The sequence below is a fragment of the Lolium perenne genome, chromosome 4 (genome assembly GCF_019359855.2).
Source record: "Lolium perenne isolate Kyuss_39 chromosome 4, Kyuss_2.0, whole genome shotgun sequence".
Lineage (NCBI taxonomy): Eukaryota > Viridiplantae > Streptophyta > Magnoliopsida > Poales > Poaceae > Lolium > Lolium perenne.
This window is the reverse complement of record NC_067247.2, coordinates 241,753,006-241,769,342: the sequence shown is the minus strand read 5'-3', so window position 1 is coordinate 241,769,342 and position 16,337 is coordinate 241,753,006. Positions and strand designations below refer to the sequence as shown.

Here is a 16,337-nt window from a genome sequence, read left to right as displayed (position 1 = left end):
TGGTATATAGTAATAAACACTCTTTATTATTTGCCTCTAGGCCACTATATCCAACAACACCGCATGCCATAGGCCGCCTCGGCCTTAGCCTCCGCCTCGTCGGCCATCCTAGCCTTTCCCTTTGATGCGGACCATGGAGGTGCGCATCCGTCGCCACTTTGCTTGACTACTGCTTCAAGGGCGCAACGCGAATTTCTCCACGCCTTGAAGGTCCTCAATGGCGCCCCTCCTCCCGAGCGCATGGCCACTCCATCGGCTGACCACCACCAATCTTTTGATTTGTTCTGAATTCAGAATTTGAAGTAATTTGGAATATTGTTTGTAGTTGTGAAGATGAGAAACAAGTGTGTTGATGTAAAATACATCATCAGCTGGAGTACCTCTAAAAGAGAGGTGATATATTTTACATCATCTGAGTTGTAAAAACATAAATAGATAATGTAAAAATCTGAAAAAAAAAGAAAAAACAATGTGATGGAATAATACAGTAGTACTTCTTTGATGTAAAAATTACTCATCTGCTAGAGATGCTTAACAAACCTCACACTCGCGCACTGCCTAACTGAAACCGAGAGATTCTCTCCAGTCCGCCGTCGACGGTACGGTAGGTCTCGATGTCGCCGGCGACGAAGCGCCTCCTGCTCGCGGGCGTACGGAGCCGCGGCCGTTGTCTCTCCACGTCCTCTGCCCCCTCCCCCTTCTCGTCCTCGCAGCTCCCGAAGGGGAAGCGGTGGGACGCGGTGGTGATCGGCGGCGGCCACAACGGGCTCGCCGCCGCCGCCTACCTCGCGCGCGCCGGCCGCTCCGTCGCCGTGTTGGAGCGCCGGGGCGTCCTGGGCGGCGCAGCCGTCTCGGAGTCGGGCATCGTCCCGGGCTTCCGCTTCTCCCGCTGCAGCTACCTCCTCAGCCTCCTCCGCCCCGCCCTCATCCGGTGACGCCTCGCCTCCCTTTTTACGATCACGACCTCCATTTCCGTCAGATTTACAGACGAGATCCCTGTCGTGTACCTGCATTCTGTAATTCTGTCAGAATGCGCTGCTGTTCTGTCACTTCTGTGGACTGAAGACCTGATGCTACTGCTGTCTTCTGCTGGTGCTGCTGATGATTCAGAGAGCTGGAGCTGGAGAGGCATGGGATGAAGCTCCTGCCACGGAGTCCCTCTTCCTTTACACCGTGCCTCGACGGCAGGTACCTGCTTCTCGGCCCGGACGCGGAGCTGAACCGCTCTGAGATCGGCAAGTTCTCCAAGAAGGATGCAGAGGCATACCCAAGGTGACATAACATTGAGAATTTGCTGTAGTTTTCCTTGCGCATCTTAGCTTGGATTGATCTTCATACTACTAGTAGGGTCAAATTGAGAATGTAGGTACGAGGAGCAGCTGGAAAAGTTCTGCAAGCTCATGGACTTCGTCATAGACTCTCCCCCGCCGGAGCTGAGGCAGCTCCTCCATGCCTCTATGGTTGACAGGATGAAGGATAAGGTTGACAAGTCGGTGTTCTGGAGCAAGCTTCTCGGGATTGTGATGCAGCAGGGGCAGAAGGACATGGTGTGAGTGCTAATTAAGTATTGCCCCCTTGACGATGTTACAGTCAGAACCATTTTTGAACATTGTAGTACGTAAAGTCAAACCATTTTTACACTGGCAGGAACTTCTTCGACCTTCTTCTTTCACCAGCGTCAAAGATCTTGAACAACTGGTTTGAGGTTCAAAGCTTGCTTCCCTCTTTTCTTAATCGCAATATTTTCTTGTGGCGGAGTATAATAACTTCTTGAGTTCCTGTGTTGACTGCTCTAGTACTGCAGGGTGATGTATTGAAGGCAACTCTGGCAACTGATGCTGTGATAGGTGCTATGGTAAGGGTGCATCGCATAATCCACACTTTTTTGTGCCTAGTGTGTTAGCGTTTGACCATAACGTCTTCCTTGTATAGGCTGGTGTGAACACTCCAGGATCAGGATATGTTCTCCTGCACCACATCATGGGGGAAACTGGTGGTCAGCGTGGTGTTTGGGCGTATGCTTCTGACATTCAGACATCCCTGTTATTCTGTTCCATCATCAAATAATGTAGTTGTCAAAGGCCCATAGGATAATGTAATACTTCATCGTTCTACATTTGGAACCACGAGCAGATCTCTATGGCCTTGATATGAATTGAACCTAATAAACGATTTCTGCTGTTTATCCTTACTGGCTAGTCAAACAAGTTTTCAATTGCCCTATAGTTAGTTTGAAGGGTTCATGTACTGATGTCACAGAAATGCCATCACACTCTAGTCAAATCTATTGGTGTTTGCACTTTAGTTCTTTATTTAGTTAGTGTCTTAGTTTATCTTTCGTTTTCTTTTTTCAGAAAACCTTTTGTTTGATAAAAAAAAACTACACTTGCAGTTATGTCGAAGGTGGTATGGGATCAGTCTCATCAGCTATAAGCAAAGCAGCTCTTGAAGCAGGCGTGCAAATTGTAACAAATGCTGAGGTGCCTTTTCTTTTCTTGTACAAGTCCTCCTTGTTCCATGGCACAGCAATCCCACTTGTAGTGCATTTTGGTTTTTCTAGTGTAAATTTTGACACTAAAATTTGAACTAGAAAAGACAAAATGCACTATAAGTGAAATCCCGGTGGGATCCAACCTTGACACCTTAATGGCACTCATGTTTGGCAGAACAAATGATTAGAATCAAGCAGAGCAGAAAAACTCGATTTTCCATACAAGAAGTCATTAACTATGAAGTGGCATAATTACAATTTTGTGACCGATTTCTCGTGGTCTTTCTTGCCTCACTTGCCCCTGCGTTTTTTTTTTCTAGGTTTCCCAAGTAATGGTTGATGAAACTACTGGAAAGGTACAAGGGGTAAGTAGCTTGACTGACCAACAAATGTGTGTGTGTACTGTGTAGCTCAATTGTTTCTACCTCTTAAGGAATTGAGAATCTGTAGGTAGCTTTGGCTGATGGAACAGAGTTGCATTCATCAATTGTGTTATCAAACGCCACACCATATAAAACATTTGTGGTAAGAATTACTCTGAATATGAAATGGTGTGAAAATTTATTAGCTCTAATTTTGCAGGCATGATAATTTATTAGCTCTAATTTCTTTTGCAGGACCTTGTGCCTGCCAATACTCTCCCAGAGGAGTTCCTCTGTGCTATCAAGACAGCAGATTATAGCTCTGTAAGTACTTAGGTACATTACATGCAAATTTAAATAGAGGAACTACATTGGTGGTGTGCATTCTTACAAATATTTTTCCATGCACTATGTGATGATAACCTTGTTCTTTCACTTGTATAGTCTATCCATTATCCTTGTTTATATTAGCATGGATGCAAAAAAAAATCTCAAGTAACAGGAAGAGTTTTGATTTTGGGGAACAGACTATCCATAGCAATGCTAAATAGCATCTGAAAATTCTTATGTGCAAAGCTCTCTATGGTACACATTGACTTTCAATAGCCGACTTGTAATATTGATTGCTAACTATGTTCTCTGGGGAACAGGCAACAACAAAGATAAATGTTGCTGTTGATAGTCTGCCACAGTTTCGCTGTTGCAAAAACATCAACCCTGAAGGTGGCCCGGAGCACATGGGCACCATACACATTGGATCAGAAAGGTGCTTAAGTTGTGGAACATTTCCTACTTGTGCATATATTTTATTCAACTGTATTGATCTTTCAAAAATCTGCGAGATACTGTTTCTTATCTTGGTCATGTTGATGTACAGTAGGTCAAGGAAAATGATATCTTAATTCAACAGTGTAATTCTTCAATAGCAAATTCTTTTGGTTTGATGTGTTGTTCCTTGCTTGTCATGTCAATTTGATACACCAATCTGTTAACTTACATCTTTGTATTGAAGTTGCTATGTTTTGCTAGTACCTTAGGATAATAAAGAGTATAGTCTGGCTATGCTCCATGTTATATGAGATGTCCAAGTTGTAGACTAGTTTTTTTCATTCTTTGAAGGAATTTTTTTTTGTAACTCTGCAGTTACTTTTTCAGACTTAATCCTTGTTAGATTTCAATCTGTAACTTTTACTTGCTCTTCAGAATGGAGGAAATCGATGTAGCATACAAGGAAGCTACAGGGGGTGTGTCATCCACAAGGCCTGTTATAGAAATGACAATTCCTTCAGTCTTAGATAAAACTATTTCTCCACCAGGTAGGCCATTTTCTTTTGCTTCTGCGTAAGTGTTGTAAGTTTACTGGTATGGCATATTTAATTTCACTATCCCAATGAAGCAAAAAAAATGTACGTGGAACCTGTTCCATGTACACTATATTTACATTTTAGAGTTCATGTGTTCAGGATCATTTTGGATGTTTTAAACTTTTAATGCTGTGAGCTCTCATATTGTGTACTTCAGATGGAGTTATGGACTGACTCAAATTCCACCTTTCCTTCGAACAGGTCAGCATGTTATTAATCTTTTTGTACAGTACACACCGTACACACTGTCAGAAGGCAGTTGGCAGGATCCTACTGTCAGAGTAAGTTGATCCCTCTTACATTTTGATTTGACGATGCTGTGTTTAATCTTTGCTTGTCACCACAGCCCATACTTCGTGCTGCGTACATTGCCCCATAAATATTGTTTATCCATACTGGAACAGAATAGATGATGATATCATTAGCCCTTGAGCATTGTGCTCAGTCACTATCTATGAAGAAAATTATTTTTCTGAAACTTTGTCCACCTACCGATCATTGACCATTTTGATCGACACAAATTTTCAGAGATCATTTGCGGAAAGATGTTTTTCCTTGATCGATGAGTATGCACCGGGCTTCAGCTCATCTGTAATAGGCTATGATATGCTGACCCCACCTGATCTTGAAAGGGAGTTTGGCTTAACAGGTAAATCTCTCTCTCCATACTATGTATACACTGTCTTCTGTAATTCGTGCAGACTGGGTACCATCCTGTATCATTCTTCTCTTTTACCAATGGAAAACTTAGCTAAGCAGAGACTATATTCACATTTCCCAGGAGGCAACATCTTTCACGGCGCAATGGGCTTGGACTCGCTGTTCCTAATGAGGCCTGCCAAGGGATGGTATGTTGGAGTCACATGCATATTAAGTTGTTCTGTGGTCCCTTCTTCTACTTGGCAATCTTTGATCCTTCAGTGTCCAGAACTCATGCCTTTGTGATCATGACTAACCTATTTTCGCTTTGCGCCACACAGGTCAGATTACAGAACCCCTGTGAAGGGGCTGTACCTCTGCGGTAGCGGTGCGCACCCGGGCGGTGGGGTGATGGGTGCCCCGGGACGGAATGCTGCCTTAGTGGTTCTGGACGATCTCAAGGCAAGATAGGTGTAATTCATGGAAGATGCAAATCGTAGCTGGCACTAGAGTAGCATTTTCAAGCCCAAGGCTGCAAAAGCAGCAAGAGTATTATTTAGATTCACCAGCTAGAGTATTTCTGTGATGTTGTAATCTCTTGTATTGGAATGCCAATATTATTATTGAACCATTTTGGCAGGGACACCTTTTGTTGTTTAAACCATTTGGTACAGGCACTTTCGCCATGCATTTGATGAACGGGAAGGATTAATTGCTAAAACAGATTTTTTTTTCCTGAATGAATTGCTAAAACGTGAACGATGAATTCGATGAACTTCTTCTCCGAGTTGATCGTGGGTACATTCCTTTTCTTCCTATCTGCGTGTTCTCTCGAACAGACACGGTTACCAGAGAGTGATTTATCATGCGGCCCACGCTGCACCATGCTGCCGAAACTCATCATCGATGATGTGCAAGAAAGTAGCGCTGCTCCCGCTTCAGACTTCTCCAGCCAGGAATGAGTCCGACTTGAGTTCGTGAGTCAAAGGCATGGCATGAGAGCGAGTTCGACTCGCGAATGATCCGCTAGTGAAGGACCGATCAGTACTGTTGCGAGACTGGTATTTGGTGGCTCATGAGCAACATATAGGGTGTGTTTGGTAGAGTGAGTCAACCCAGAAAATCTGTCCTCATCCCACTTCTACCATATAAGATGGTGTTTGTTAAGTGGGGTCGTTGCGTGGAGCTAAGAGCATCTCCAGCGGCGCGACGCATTTCGGACGTGCGTCGGGCCAAATGATCGAAATCGTCCGGGCGTCCGTTTGCATCGGGGGTGGCTCCAGCGGCACGACGCATAATTTTTTTTCATTCATGAAGCCATAATTTACATTAATAAAAAAACATAAAAAAGCCAGAAAGGCGTGCTAAAAGTAGGTGCTGCCTACTGGTCGTCATCGCTGACGAGGTCAATCAACTCTGGCGTCGGTCATGGAAGCTCGTACGCCGGCGGTGGAGGAGGTACCGCCGCATGGGCAGGAGGCTGTGGCCAGGGATCCCACGCCGGAGCACAGGCGGAGCGCAGACGTTGGAACGCGTCGGCGTGGCCGGAGGAGTCGCCGGCCTCCCCTGCGCGAGCGCTGACTCGCGGAGCTGGATTGCGAGCCCGTCCCACAAAGCGAGCTCGTTGAGCTCGTCCTGCTCGCTGTTGGCCAGTGCCATGGCAATGGCCTCCTCCTCGGAAATGTCCGGTGGCTGGGTCTCCGGATCCCACGCCGGCCCGCCGTCGTCGTGGTCGTACTGTGGCATGGTCACGTCCTCGTCCTCGTCCGCATCCTCCTGGTCGTTCTCTTCTTCTTCTTCTGCGGCGCCTCGCGCTCGAAGTAGTCTACGTCGGCGAGGTAGCCAGCGCGGTGGCGCGCGTCGAACTCCCACGTCCCGAATGAAATCCAGTTGTAGGAGTTCAGCGCGTACGCCGGATCCTCCCGCAGATCCGGCGGCAAGATCGTCGGGCGGCGGAGCACCTCATCCCGCCGCTCTCGGCCCTCACGCGGCACGGGGGGACCGACACCCGCCTCGAGTTGAGGTACCAGCCCCCTCCCGGCAAGTTTGCGTCCGGCCATGGTACCGGCCGATTTTCCTCCCATAGCTGCCGCGCGAAGTTGACGCGGACGTACCGGCCGACCCGTGCCTTCTTGCCGGACCGCGAGCCGCTAGACTCGTGGTCGTTCTTGGTCTTGCGGAACGGCCAGCATTTCTTCCCCATGGCGTTGGTGGGGTGGATACCGTGGGATGTGGCAATGGTGTGGTCGGGGAAATGGCCGCCGACATCGTCCCTTTAAGAGGCTCGGACGCCATCTCGGCTCCAATGGCCAGCCACTGCAACGCCGCCTCGCTGCGCACGCTCGCGGAAGCCAAGGCGCGCCATTAACGCGGCCCTGCAAAGGCTGCAGCGCGCCGCTCGCAAGTAATGCCGCGGAAGACGATGTAGTTGTGTCCCTGCCAGGCGGGCCCGTGCGAGGACCGAGCGGACACTTTGCTCGTATTTGGGCCAAGGTTTGCGTCTCCGCGGACAGTCCGATCACTATGCGACGCGCCGCTGGAGGTAGTGCCAGACGCATTTTCGATCACAGCGGACACAAAGTGTCCGCGCCGCTGGAGATGCCCTAAGCTCACCTCATACGAGTAAGTGCTCTCAGCCTGGCCAGAAGCTTCATAACCCAGCAGTCCATCCCACAACTTCCCTCAGGAGGCCCGCGCCACACGATGGAGCTTGCCCGCTCCCTCGATATGCTCCCATCCGTTCGCCCTTACGTCCTTTCAACATCGAACGGCTAGGCTTCTCAAAAAAAAAAAAAATCGAACGGCTAGGCAGTATTTCTCTTTTTCAGCGAAAAGAAAGTTGCGTGAAATCGGACAAGGATTTTGTGCACATGGGAGTCAGTGCTCCCTTCACTTTTGGATTTTTGAAAATTTCAGATACTTATATTTCTCTGCTTTCAAGAATTATGACATTAAATATGTAGATAGACGTGTATACGAGGATTGGAATCAAAAAAGTCTCATCAAAAAATACGTTATATTTTTGGAGATGCAAAAAAGACAAATTTCTGACAGTACAAAATACAAAGTATTTTTTAATGGGACTTTTTTGACTACACTCCTCGTGTCTAAATCTATCTACATATTTAATGCCATAATTTTTGAAAACATAAAAGAGTGAGGCTTTGAAAATTTTCAAAAATTCAAAAGTCTAAGGAGCACATGTGCACATGGTACTTTCCGCGTGAAATCCTATATTTGCTTCTCCTTCCGTAATACTGGCGTATGACGTTTGTACTCGTTCCCGCAGTCAATCTCTACGGGAGTGAGAGAGCAGCGAGCTAGCGAGCGTCCAGATCTTCCCCCACCTTCTTCCCCTCTGCCGGCCTACTATCTCCCTCCGCCACGGAGTTCTCCTCCCACAGTTCTCCTCCCACCGCCGCGCCACATCATCACGTTGCCGCTCCTGCCAAATGTCTCCGACGAAGGAGACGATCCATGATATCTGGATCTCCGACGAGTACCTATTTATTCAACGGGAACAAGCACGAGCAGCTGATCACAAGCACCGGAATCAAGAAGAACAGTCGTCCAGACCGACGATGAACCGTCCGTTAGTATCATGCCACACTGGGCGTCATGGAGAACGAGCCCACCATAAAGATGTAAGTGCTCACCCTGCAGCGAGCTGGGGACTCGGGGCCTGTTTGGTTCCCAGCCGCACTTTGCCAAGCCAAATTTTGGCAATTTGGCATGTGTTTGGTTCTTGCCACACTTTAGAGCTGCCACATATCACTATCCATATGGCCCACTTATCATAGAGTGAATTTTTGCCAACTTTTACCACACTTTGTGGCTTCCAAAATCCTAGCCACACTTTTGTGGCTGCCACACTTGCCAAAATTAGGCTTGGCAAAGTGTGGCTGGGAACCAAACAGACCCTCAGCCTGATGAACCCACAGGCCGTACGTTCTACGGCTAGGTCATGCATACCTCACCACGGCGGAGCCTGACGCCGTCATGGTGGAAGTGTCGTGCGTCCTAGAAACGCTGGAAGCTGGTCGCGGCTGCAGCGTGCAGCTAAGCAGGTCTCCACAGGGGGCGCTTCCATAGCCGTGAACTTCCCGGAGAGCCGCAGCCGCACGAGAACACTGATGACGCCGGTACAGGCTTTCATATCGACATCAAATTTTTCATATGGAGGATTCAGTGTGAGAAATTTGCAGGTCTAAGTTATCCTTTGTGTCAGATGATTTCTTCACTAGGGAAGCAGTGTCACACACGATACACCAACATGTTCTTTTGAGGAGTTCTTGCTCCTCGATTCTTAACCGGCGACTAGCACGGCTGTACTGCCCGCCATCTAGCTCTCATATCATCCACCGGGCAACGGCCGGAGGAGAGCCGGCGGGAGGAGGAGGGGAAGGGGGCGGATCGATGGGGATCGGGCCATCGACGGCGGGCTGCTGGTCTGCTGCTCTCGCTCCCGTAGAGGTCCGCTGTGTGAAAGGGACCGAGAGAGAACGGAGAAGAGAACATTATCTAAACAGAAGCTGTTGCAATTGGTGGCTTCTCCGTGCTTTGCCGGTGCTTGGGCGTGTGGGCCTGCGTGTAATTAGTAAAATGTGAGAGCTGCCGGAGTTCATCAAGCGACACATGACGCGGCTGCTCAAGGCAGATAAGCTCGCCATGCTAGCCGATCTAGGGTGCCAGGAGTAGGCCGGCCTGTCAGGTAATGACCATTTTTCTGTTCGCCTCTTTGATTTAGCGATGATATGCACAGCTAGAAGCACGCTTGTGGTGATTAATTTCGCCAAATGTTTGTAGGCGAGGATTGGCATGTGGCACCAAGGCTGCACCCATGACGGGTTATGTGCGTGGACATCCCCTTCATCCCCGTTCCTTTTAACTTTGATGACACCATGTCGGAATTCTTCCAAACCACCTCCGGTGGCTGTCTGGTGCAATGCTGTGGTACCCTGCGACCACGGCTTGCTTCTGTTGTGGTCGCAAGTACCATATATCTGGAAGCACCACTGTCAACACGGAGAACATGTCCGTTAGCTGCTCTGCTAAGCTGATTGTTCCATCAGTCGGCTCCATTCTCCAATGGTTGTGACCAAACGAAGAATTGCCGGCGCCTAATTGAGCAACGTGGAGATGGAGTTCCTGGAGGGAAAGCAGGATGTGCTAGATCAACTTGTGTAATTGTTACTGCTCCTTCAGGTCTTAACTTTTTTTTCTTTTTTTATGGTGGTGTGTTGCAAAGTGGAAGGGAGTCGGAGACGTAAAAGAAGTACATAGCATGAGTAAGAATGGATGGGTGTGCTCTGACTGCTGATTGAATCTGAAGTAAGAGCTGACTATTTTGTTTTATCATCAAGGATTGTGTATGTCAATACGAACAATACAATGAACTATTGTTCCGTGCACACTTGCAGGCCTTCTAAATTGATCCCTGGTTACTTGATTTCCATTTTAGGTGAACATTCGGAAGCCTTCTGAATTGATCATTAGGTTCTTGAATTATTGTTTAACTTCCTCAAGTTGATTTTATAGGGATATAGCAACCTCTTCCTCACGTTCCTGTAGTAGGATCAGAAATTTTATTATATCTATGTCACCTGAATTGCCTTCATTTTTAGTGCTCAAGCAAGCAGCACAAAATCTGGTCCTGCTTCATGGGTTAGGTGATTATATGTGTTGTTTTCTTTCTCTTAAGTTCAGAACTGATATTGAAGGGCGGGCCTGGTGCAGCGGTAGAGCCTCACCGCCTGTGACCGAGAGGTCCCAGGTTCGAGTCGCGGTCTCCTCACATTGCACTTCGTGAGGGTAAGGCTTGCCACTAACACCTTCCCCAGACCCCGCACAGTGCGGGAGCTCTTAGCACTGGGTACGTCCTTTAAGTTCAGAACTGATATTGTGTCTAACATGGTGTTCTTTGGCACACATTGTCTCTTAGTGCATCAAATAGTGATCTACTCATGTACAGCATAACAAATGATTTTGGTTTAATCTACCTAATATTTGATTGGTTGGCTCTGATTTCTAATTTTATGTGCCGTTCATGCTCTGTTAGTCCTTTTGCCGCCATTGATTTTTTCTCTCTCCATATTTGCTTAGTATAGGTAGAAGATGTTCTAGAATTTTGTTAGGCCGCAACCTGCAATATAATGTGTCTCTTGTGCATGATACTTCCTCGATTTTCAGAGAAATATTTTACTATATAGTTCGACCTTTTATTTTGTTTGCCGACATTACACTTTAGAGTTTATTTTCATATAATTGTTACTGCAATTTCTTAGTCTTTTTCTACTAGAGAGATTTCCGAACGGTGTCCTTCTGTCAATGCTCTCTACTAAATACAAAATATATGTACAGATGTTTGGACTATTGTAAGTAATTGGGATGGTTTTGTTAAAGGTCTGAAATAGGCAAATTATATGCCATATTAAAAGCCAAGTAAACTATGCATGCGATACTTTTTTGCAAAATTGCAAGCCAAGGAATCAAATTTGTTTTTCTTGGCTCTTGGTGATACCATGTAATCTCCCCCCCCCCCCCCCCCTGTCTCACGAAAGTTGTCTGAACTTTGTGAATGTACTTACACACTAAATAGCTTCTAGTTACATCCAAATTTTGATAAACCTCAGACAAGTTCCATGAGACGGAAGGATTAGTATAATTATACAATCTCTGTGCTATTATGTATCTACCAGATACAAGTTGTTCTTAGACTACTCCTTAAATGGGTCATGAAGTGATATTTTCTACTCCCTCTGTTCAATAATGGAAGACCGTTTAGATATTTTAAAGTGGACTAAATATGGATCAAAATGAATGAATATATACACTAAAAATGGACTAGATACGGATCAAACTGAATGAATCTGTACACTAAAAGGTCTTACATTAGTGAATGGAGGGAGTATGTTCTTTGGGTTCCACCTATTTTGGGAAGAGTGCAAATTAACAAAGAATAGTCACTCTTATCTTTCAGTTAAGCTCTAGCTCTAGGTTTGGCTGATCAGTGTGAGAAGATGTGTTCAGGATGTGAGAAAACATGGGTAAGGTGGGCGGGTTGATCAATATGTCTTTTTCTGAAATATGTAAACAATATTTAATAACCTAGCTATCGGTTTCATGTTTTTTCTCAGGTACAAAGAAAATCGTTCTGTACATGCCTTCTCAGGTGTCATAGTATGTGTACCGTGGAATTATGTGGAACAATGTAAGTTAATCCCCATGGATCATAGTATGAGGTGATGCTGCATTTTTTTTGGAGGATTTTTCCTCTTTCTGATTTGTCTCAGGTGATAGTTCAATGCATCTCCGTTGGTGCTAGACACCAAAAACACCAATCTTGTTGGCAGCATAAGTGAAGATCATGCCATACAGACCGCCGCCCGCTGTCGTTCTTCCTGAAACCGGAATTCGCTCTCTGCCGAGTTGTTTTGCATCTGTTTCATTCCACCTGATGCAGGCTGTTATTTTGGATCAGACGCATGCTATTGAGCTTTCTTTTGATTCGATATAAGAGTCCACACCTGCAAGTTATGTAGTATATTCAGTTGTTAGCCACCAAATTTTTTCTGTCCTTAAATAACACTAAGTCATGCCGATCTTATTTTTAGATTGTTGAACTACCCCGTCGTTTCATCCCGGCTATACTGATATAAGTGTTAGCACATTTCATTTTTAATATTAACTTACTCTCTGAAGGTATTATGATATACATGTTAAACTGTCATTAAGTATCATTTTATTTCCAGTATGGTGCATTTGCTTTATAATGACGCAATAAAGTGAGGAGCATTTACTTCTAAGAGGTTCAGGGACTAATTCCAGAAAAGTGAATTCATCTACACTTTAAGCTGCCCCTATTTCTTTTTGAACAGTTCAATATATGGTTGGTTTGACCCTAAAGCAAAGCGAACACTTTTTTCCTTTCATTGTTGTGAGCTGTGCGGTGCTGCCTGAGCTACCAGCTAGCTGTAGTTCAAGAAAAATTAATGAGCTGACTCCGGATATCCTTACTCTTCAGAACAAGTACCAGATGAATATTTTTGTCATCTTGCTTTCTGTTTTTACAACTGTGGTTGTTATGTTGCTCACTTGCAGTTCTGTTCTTGCTAGGGTTGTTTCTGTTGTCTATCACCCAGAATGGATAAATGAGAAGGATGACAAATTTGAGTAACTAAAGTGCTCCTCCTAATGACAAGCCGGTCTGGTTTATGGCGATGTCCCTTAACTACGACTTTAAGGCACTGAAGTCGATACTCGACAAATCATGGCTGAGAAGTTTATTGAGCTGATTCTGTCACTAACCGAGTGACGTATGACTGGTTTAGATGTACGTATGACATCAAGATAATGTCAGACAACCTAAACACATTACATCATACACAAAAAAATGGTTGCATATATCGTGTTGGCCACACCACGCAAGGGCGGCGAGGCGAAGCTCGCTTGTTCAACTAGTATATATTATGTTCACATTTTATCCCGAGCTAGTTATGAGCTCAGGCATAGTCTAGAGCAGACATTTTGTTTAGCCAAAGTTTCATGCTGTATGCTGGATAGAAAGTTCAGTTTTGTTCATCCCTCACCATTGAATTTAATCGAATGAGAATGTATAATGATTTACTTTTTCCCCTTACAATGTGATAAACACATGGTCGAAATACAGGGGAACACAATAAAAGGAATCAATTGGCCATTCGTGCCACAGCCGTCACTCACAATCTTAACAAATTTGGGATATCTTAATAATCAGAGGTAAATCAGCATGAAGACAACAAGTAAATGTGAGTATATTCAAAATAGAGTATATAGAGGATTATCAGGCAAAAGGATTCATAAGTTCTTGAGTTAGTTCTGGGCTCAGAGACAACAAACAACAGCTTATAAAGATTACATTGGAGGAAGTCACAAATCACAACACACAGGACGAGGAAATATCAAAGCTTCAGAATGGACAGACGATCACTTGTTACTGCTTGTAGTGGCAGTGGCCCTGGAGAGTCCAAACTTCAGAATGGTCATCAGCTCTGAAACAACAGCTTCGAAAGAGGAAATCACAGCACACAGGTCGAACAAACATCCAAACTTGAATTGTCCGAGACCTAAATATTCAGATGCTACTAACTACTAATGGTCAATGTCTTGCTGCCTTGGTACAGCAGGAGGATACTTCAGTAACCTACCTAGCTCGGGTCATCGCTCATGATCAGCAGAGAGAGTTCATCCATCCCTCCGGTGGCAGCAGCATTGGAGAAGCCCAATTTGTGCCGCAGCTGCGCAACGGAATCACCGCCGCCGACGAGGCTGTAGGAGCAGAAGACGGTTCGGGCGGCCAGTAGAACGGCGTGTCGTGTTGGAATCCGGTGACGGGCAAGGTCTCGAAGAATTCCATCCCGCTTGTGCAAGAACCGTAGGAAATCTCGCAACCATGCTGTTGGGACGCCACCGGGGGCAGGAGGGTTGTGTCAGGGCAGGTCGGCGCAAAACCAGCATGATTGTTCAAGAGGAAACTGCAATCCTCGGATGTTGTCCCGACATACTGTTCGGACACCGCCGGAGAGGTCCAGTAAGCATCGGGGGCAATGCGGGCTGTGCCGGGGCAGCTCAGCGCGAAACCGTCATGATCGTTCAAGAAGAAGCTGCAATCCCCAGCTGACGCCGTCTCCTCTGGGCGTGCCTCGACGGGCAGCAAAGGAGCGGCGGTGGTCCAAGAGCCATAATTCTCAGGAGCAGTCGGCCAGTCGCCTAGGACGGGTGTGCCGTAGCAGTTCAGCGAGGAAGGGGCGTGGCCATCGGCCAAGAACGAGATGGGATCGAACGCCGGTGTCCGTTCTTCTGCCTCCGAGTGCTGCCTCTGGGATTCGTTCAAGAAATGGTCAGTAGGAGTTGCAGGAGGGGAACGGAAGTTGAGCCGCCGCCTCACACGAGCTGATGGTGCCGCCGGATCCGTGGCCTTCCTCTTCTTGCGCGCTGAGCTTGAGCATCCGGCCGTGGCAGGGCGAGGCGTCTTGTAAATCTTGGAAACAACCAGCCCATCTTCTTGATTGCCCCCAACCCCAAACTCCATCATCAGCCACCCAGATTTGTCGCCGCTGCTGGTCTCGTGGCTGAAGCTCCGGCGGTAACCGATGAGGCTGTCCTTCTCCTTCCCGGCGAACACGTCCTTCCGGCTCTCGGAATGCCAGGTGCCCTGGTTTTCCCCGACCGTCCGCGATTTGCGAGTGCCGCGGCTGTTCTTGGCCTTGGGGCTGGTGAAGAAGTACCATATCTTGCTGCTCTCGTCGATCCCCGAGTACGACGGAGGGAAGGCGGCGCAGAGAGCGGCTGGATCGGCGGCGTAAACATCGGATTCATGGATGAAATCGGCGGTGGCGACAGGGAGCGGCTGGCGGGCGATCTTGGGGCGGAGGTAGCGGGTTATCAATTCATCGTCTTGGGGGGCGAAGGAGAGGCCAGGGACGCGCTCGGGCGTTGGAAGGGGAGGCGGGGACGCCATGAGGGCAGTGGAGAGGGCTAGGGTCTGCCGCCAGCGGAGCCGCGCGCGCGTGGAGATGAAGCAGAGCAGAGAAAGATGGGGAACTGCGGGAGGAGAGAAAGGGAGCAGAGGTGGATTTGAAACGCGTGAGGGCTTCTTGGGCTGTTGGCCTGCGTAAATTAGGAAATTAGACCCGGCTACCAATTCTCTCAAATGAAATTTCCATAATATGGTCACTTTTTGGACCATACGGATAATGCAAATTTCCTCTCCCAGCAAACGCTTTAAGCAAACTTGATATGCACTCTCTCCGTTTCAAAATATGTGTTACAGATTTGTTTAAATTTACATCACAAATATGTAACACTTATTTTAAAATGGATCGAGGGAGTACTCTCTGCATGTTGCTATAGAACTGAAGCAATTTTCTTTTCTGGACTCGTGGCTTCCAGACGGTGAAGCCACGCCAATGAAAGTTACACACATGGGGAATAACTAACTACACACGATAATGAAATATAGCTTCTCGGTCCCAAACCCTTATAAAAAAAAACTACGCACGATAATATACTTTTCCTCACTTGCTTGGTTTTGGTTGCTGCCAAAACTTTAGTACAGTAATTAAAACTCTATTTCTATCTAATCAGATGGCATGTCGACTGCCTATTCCTCAAAAAAAAAAAAAAACTACGCATGGCAATGATAGTACCACGGCAATGAAAGTTACATATGGAGTAATGCCTAACATCGAAATTTGTTTAGAGATAAAAAAGAAATAAATTTACAAATAATTTATAGATAACTAGTAAAAGTGCGCGTGCGTTGCACCGGGAGAAACAAATACTCAAACGCTTCAGTAAGTCATCCGTGTTGACACTTCTCTTTTTCACCGTCGTCGATTGTGGTCATGGATATATAGCTATTTGGAAACTCTTATGTGAAAAACCAACAGCTGACGTCCGACCCGCTCGAACCATACATCCGAATCACATGAAGAAAACTAT

At 46.5% G+C, this 16,337-nt stretch overlaps 1 protein-coding gene and 1 long non-coding RNA gene across 2 annotated transcripts; both read left to right on the top strand.

The window, feature by feature from the left end:
* The first annotated feature begins 536 nt into the window (after window positions 1-536).
* Window positions 537-5,527, top strand: LOC127332462 (uncharacterized). Its single transcript, XM_051358765.2, has 16 exons — window positions 537-931; window positions 1,111-1,272; window positions 1,367-1,549; window positions 1,648-1,705; window positions 1,805-1,855; window positions 1,933-2,015; window positions 2,393-2,480; window positions 2,812-2,856; window positions 2,942-3,016; window positions 3,109-3,177; window positions 3,504-3,619; window positions 4,057-4,169; window positions 4,419-4,498; window positions 4,746-4,866; window positions 4,999-5,065; window positions 5,198-5,527. The coding sequence occupies exons 1-16, from the start codon at window positions 615-617 to the stop codon at window positions 5,325-5,327; spliced, it is 1,758 nt and encodes a 585-aa protein (XP_051214725.1). The 5' UTR covers window positions 537-614; the 3' UTR covers window positions 5,328-5,527.
* Window positions 5,528-9,392: 3,865 nt separating this feature from the next.
* Window positions 9,393-10,248, top strand: LOC127332463 (uncharacterized). The gene is made up of 2 exons (XR_007870484.2): window positions 9,393-9,567; window positions 9,663-10,248. It is a non-coding gene; the product is annotated as an uncharacterized lncRNA (long non-coding RNA).
* The last annotated feature ends 6,089 nt before the right edge of the window (window positions 10,249-16,337 follow it).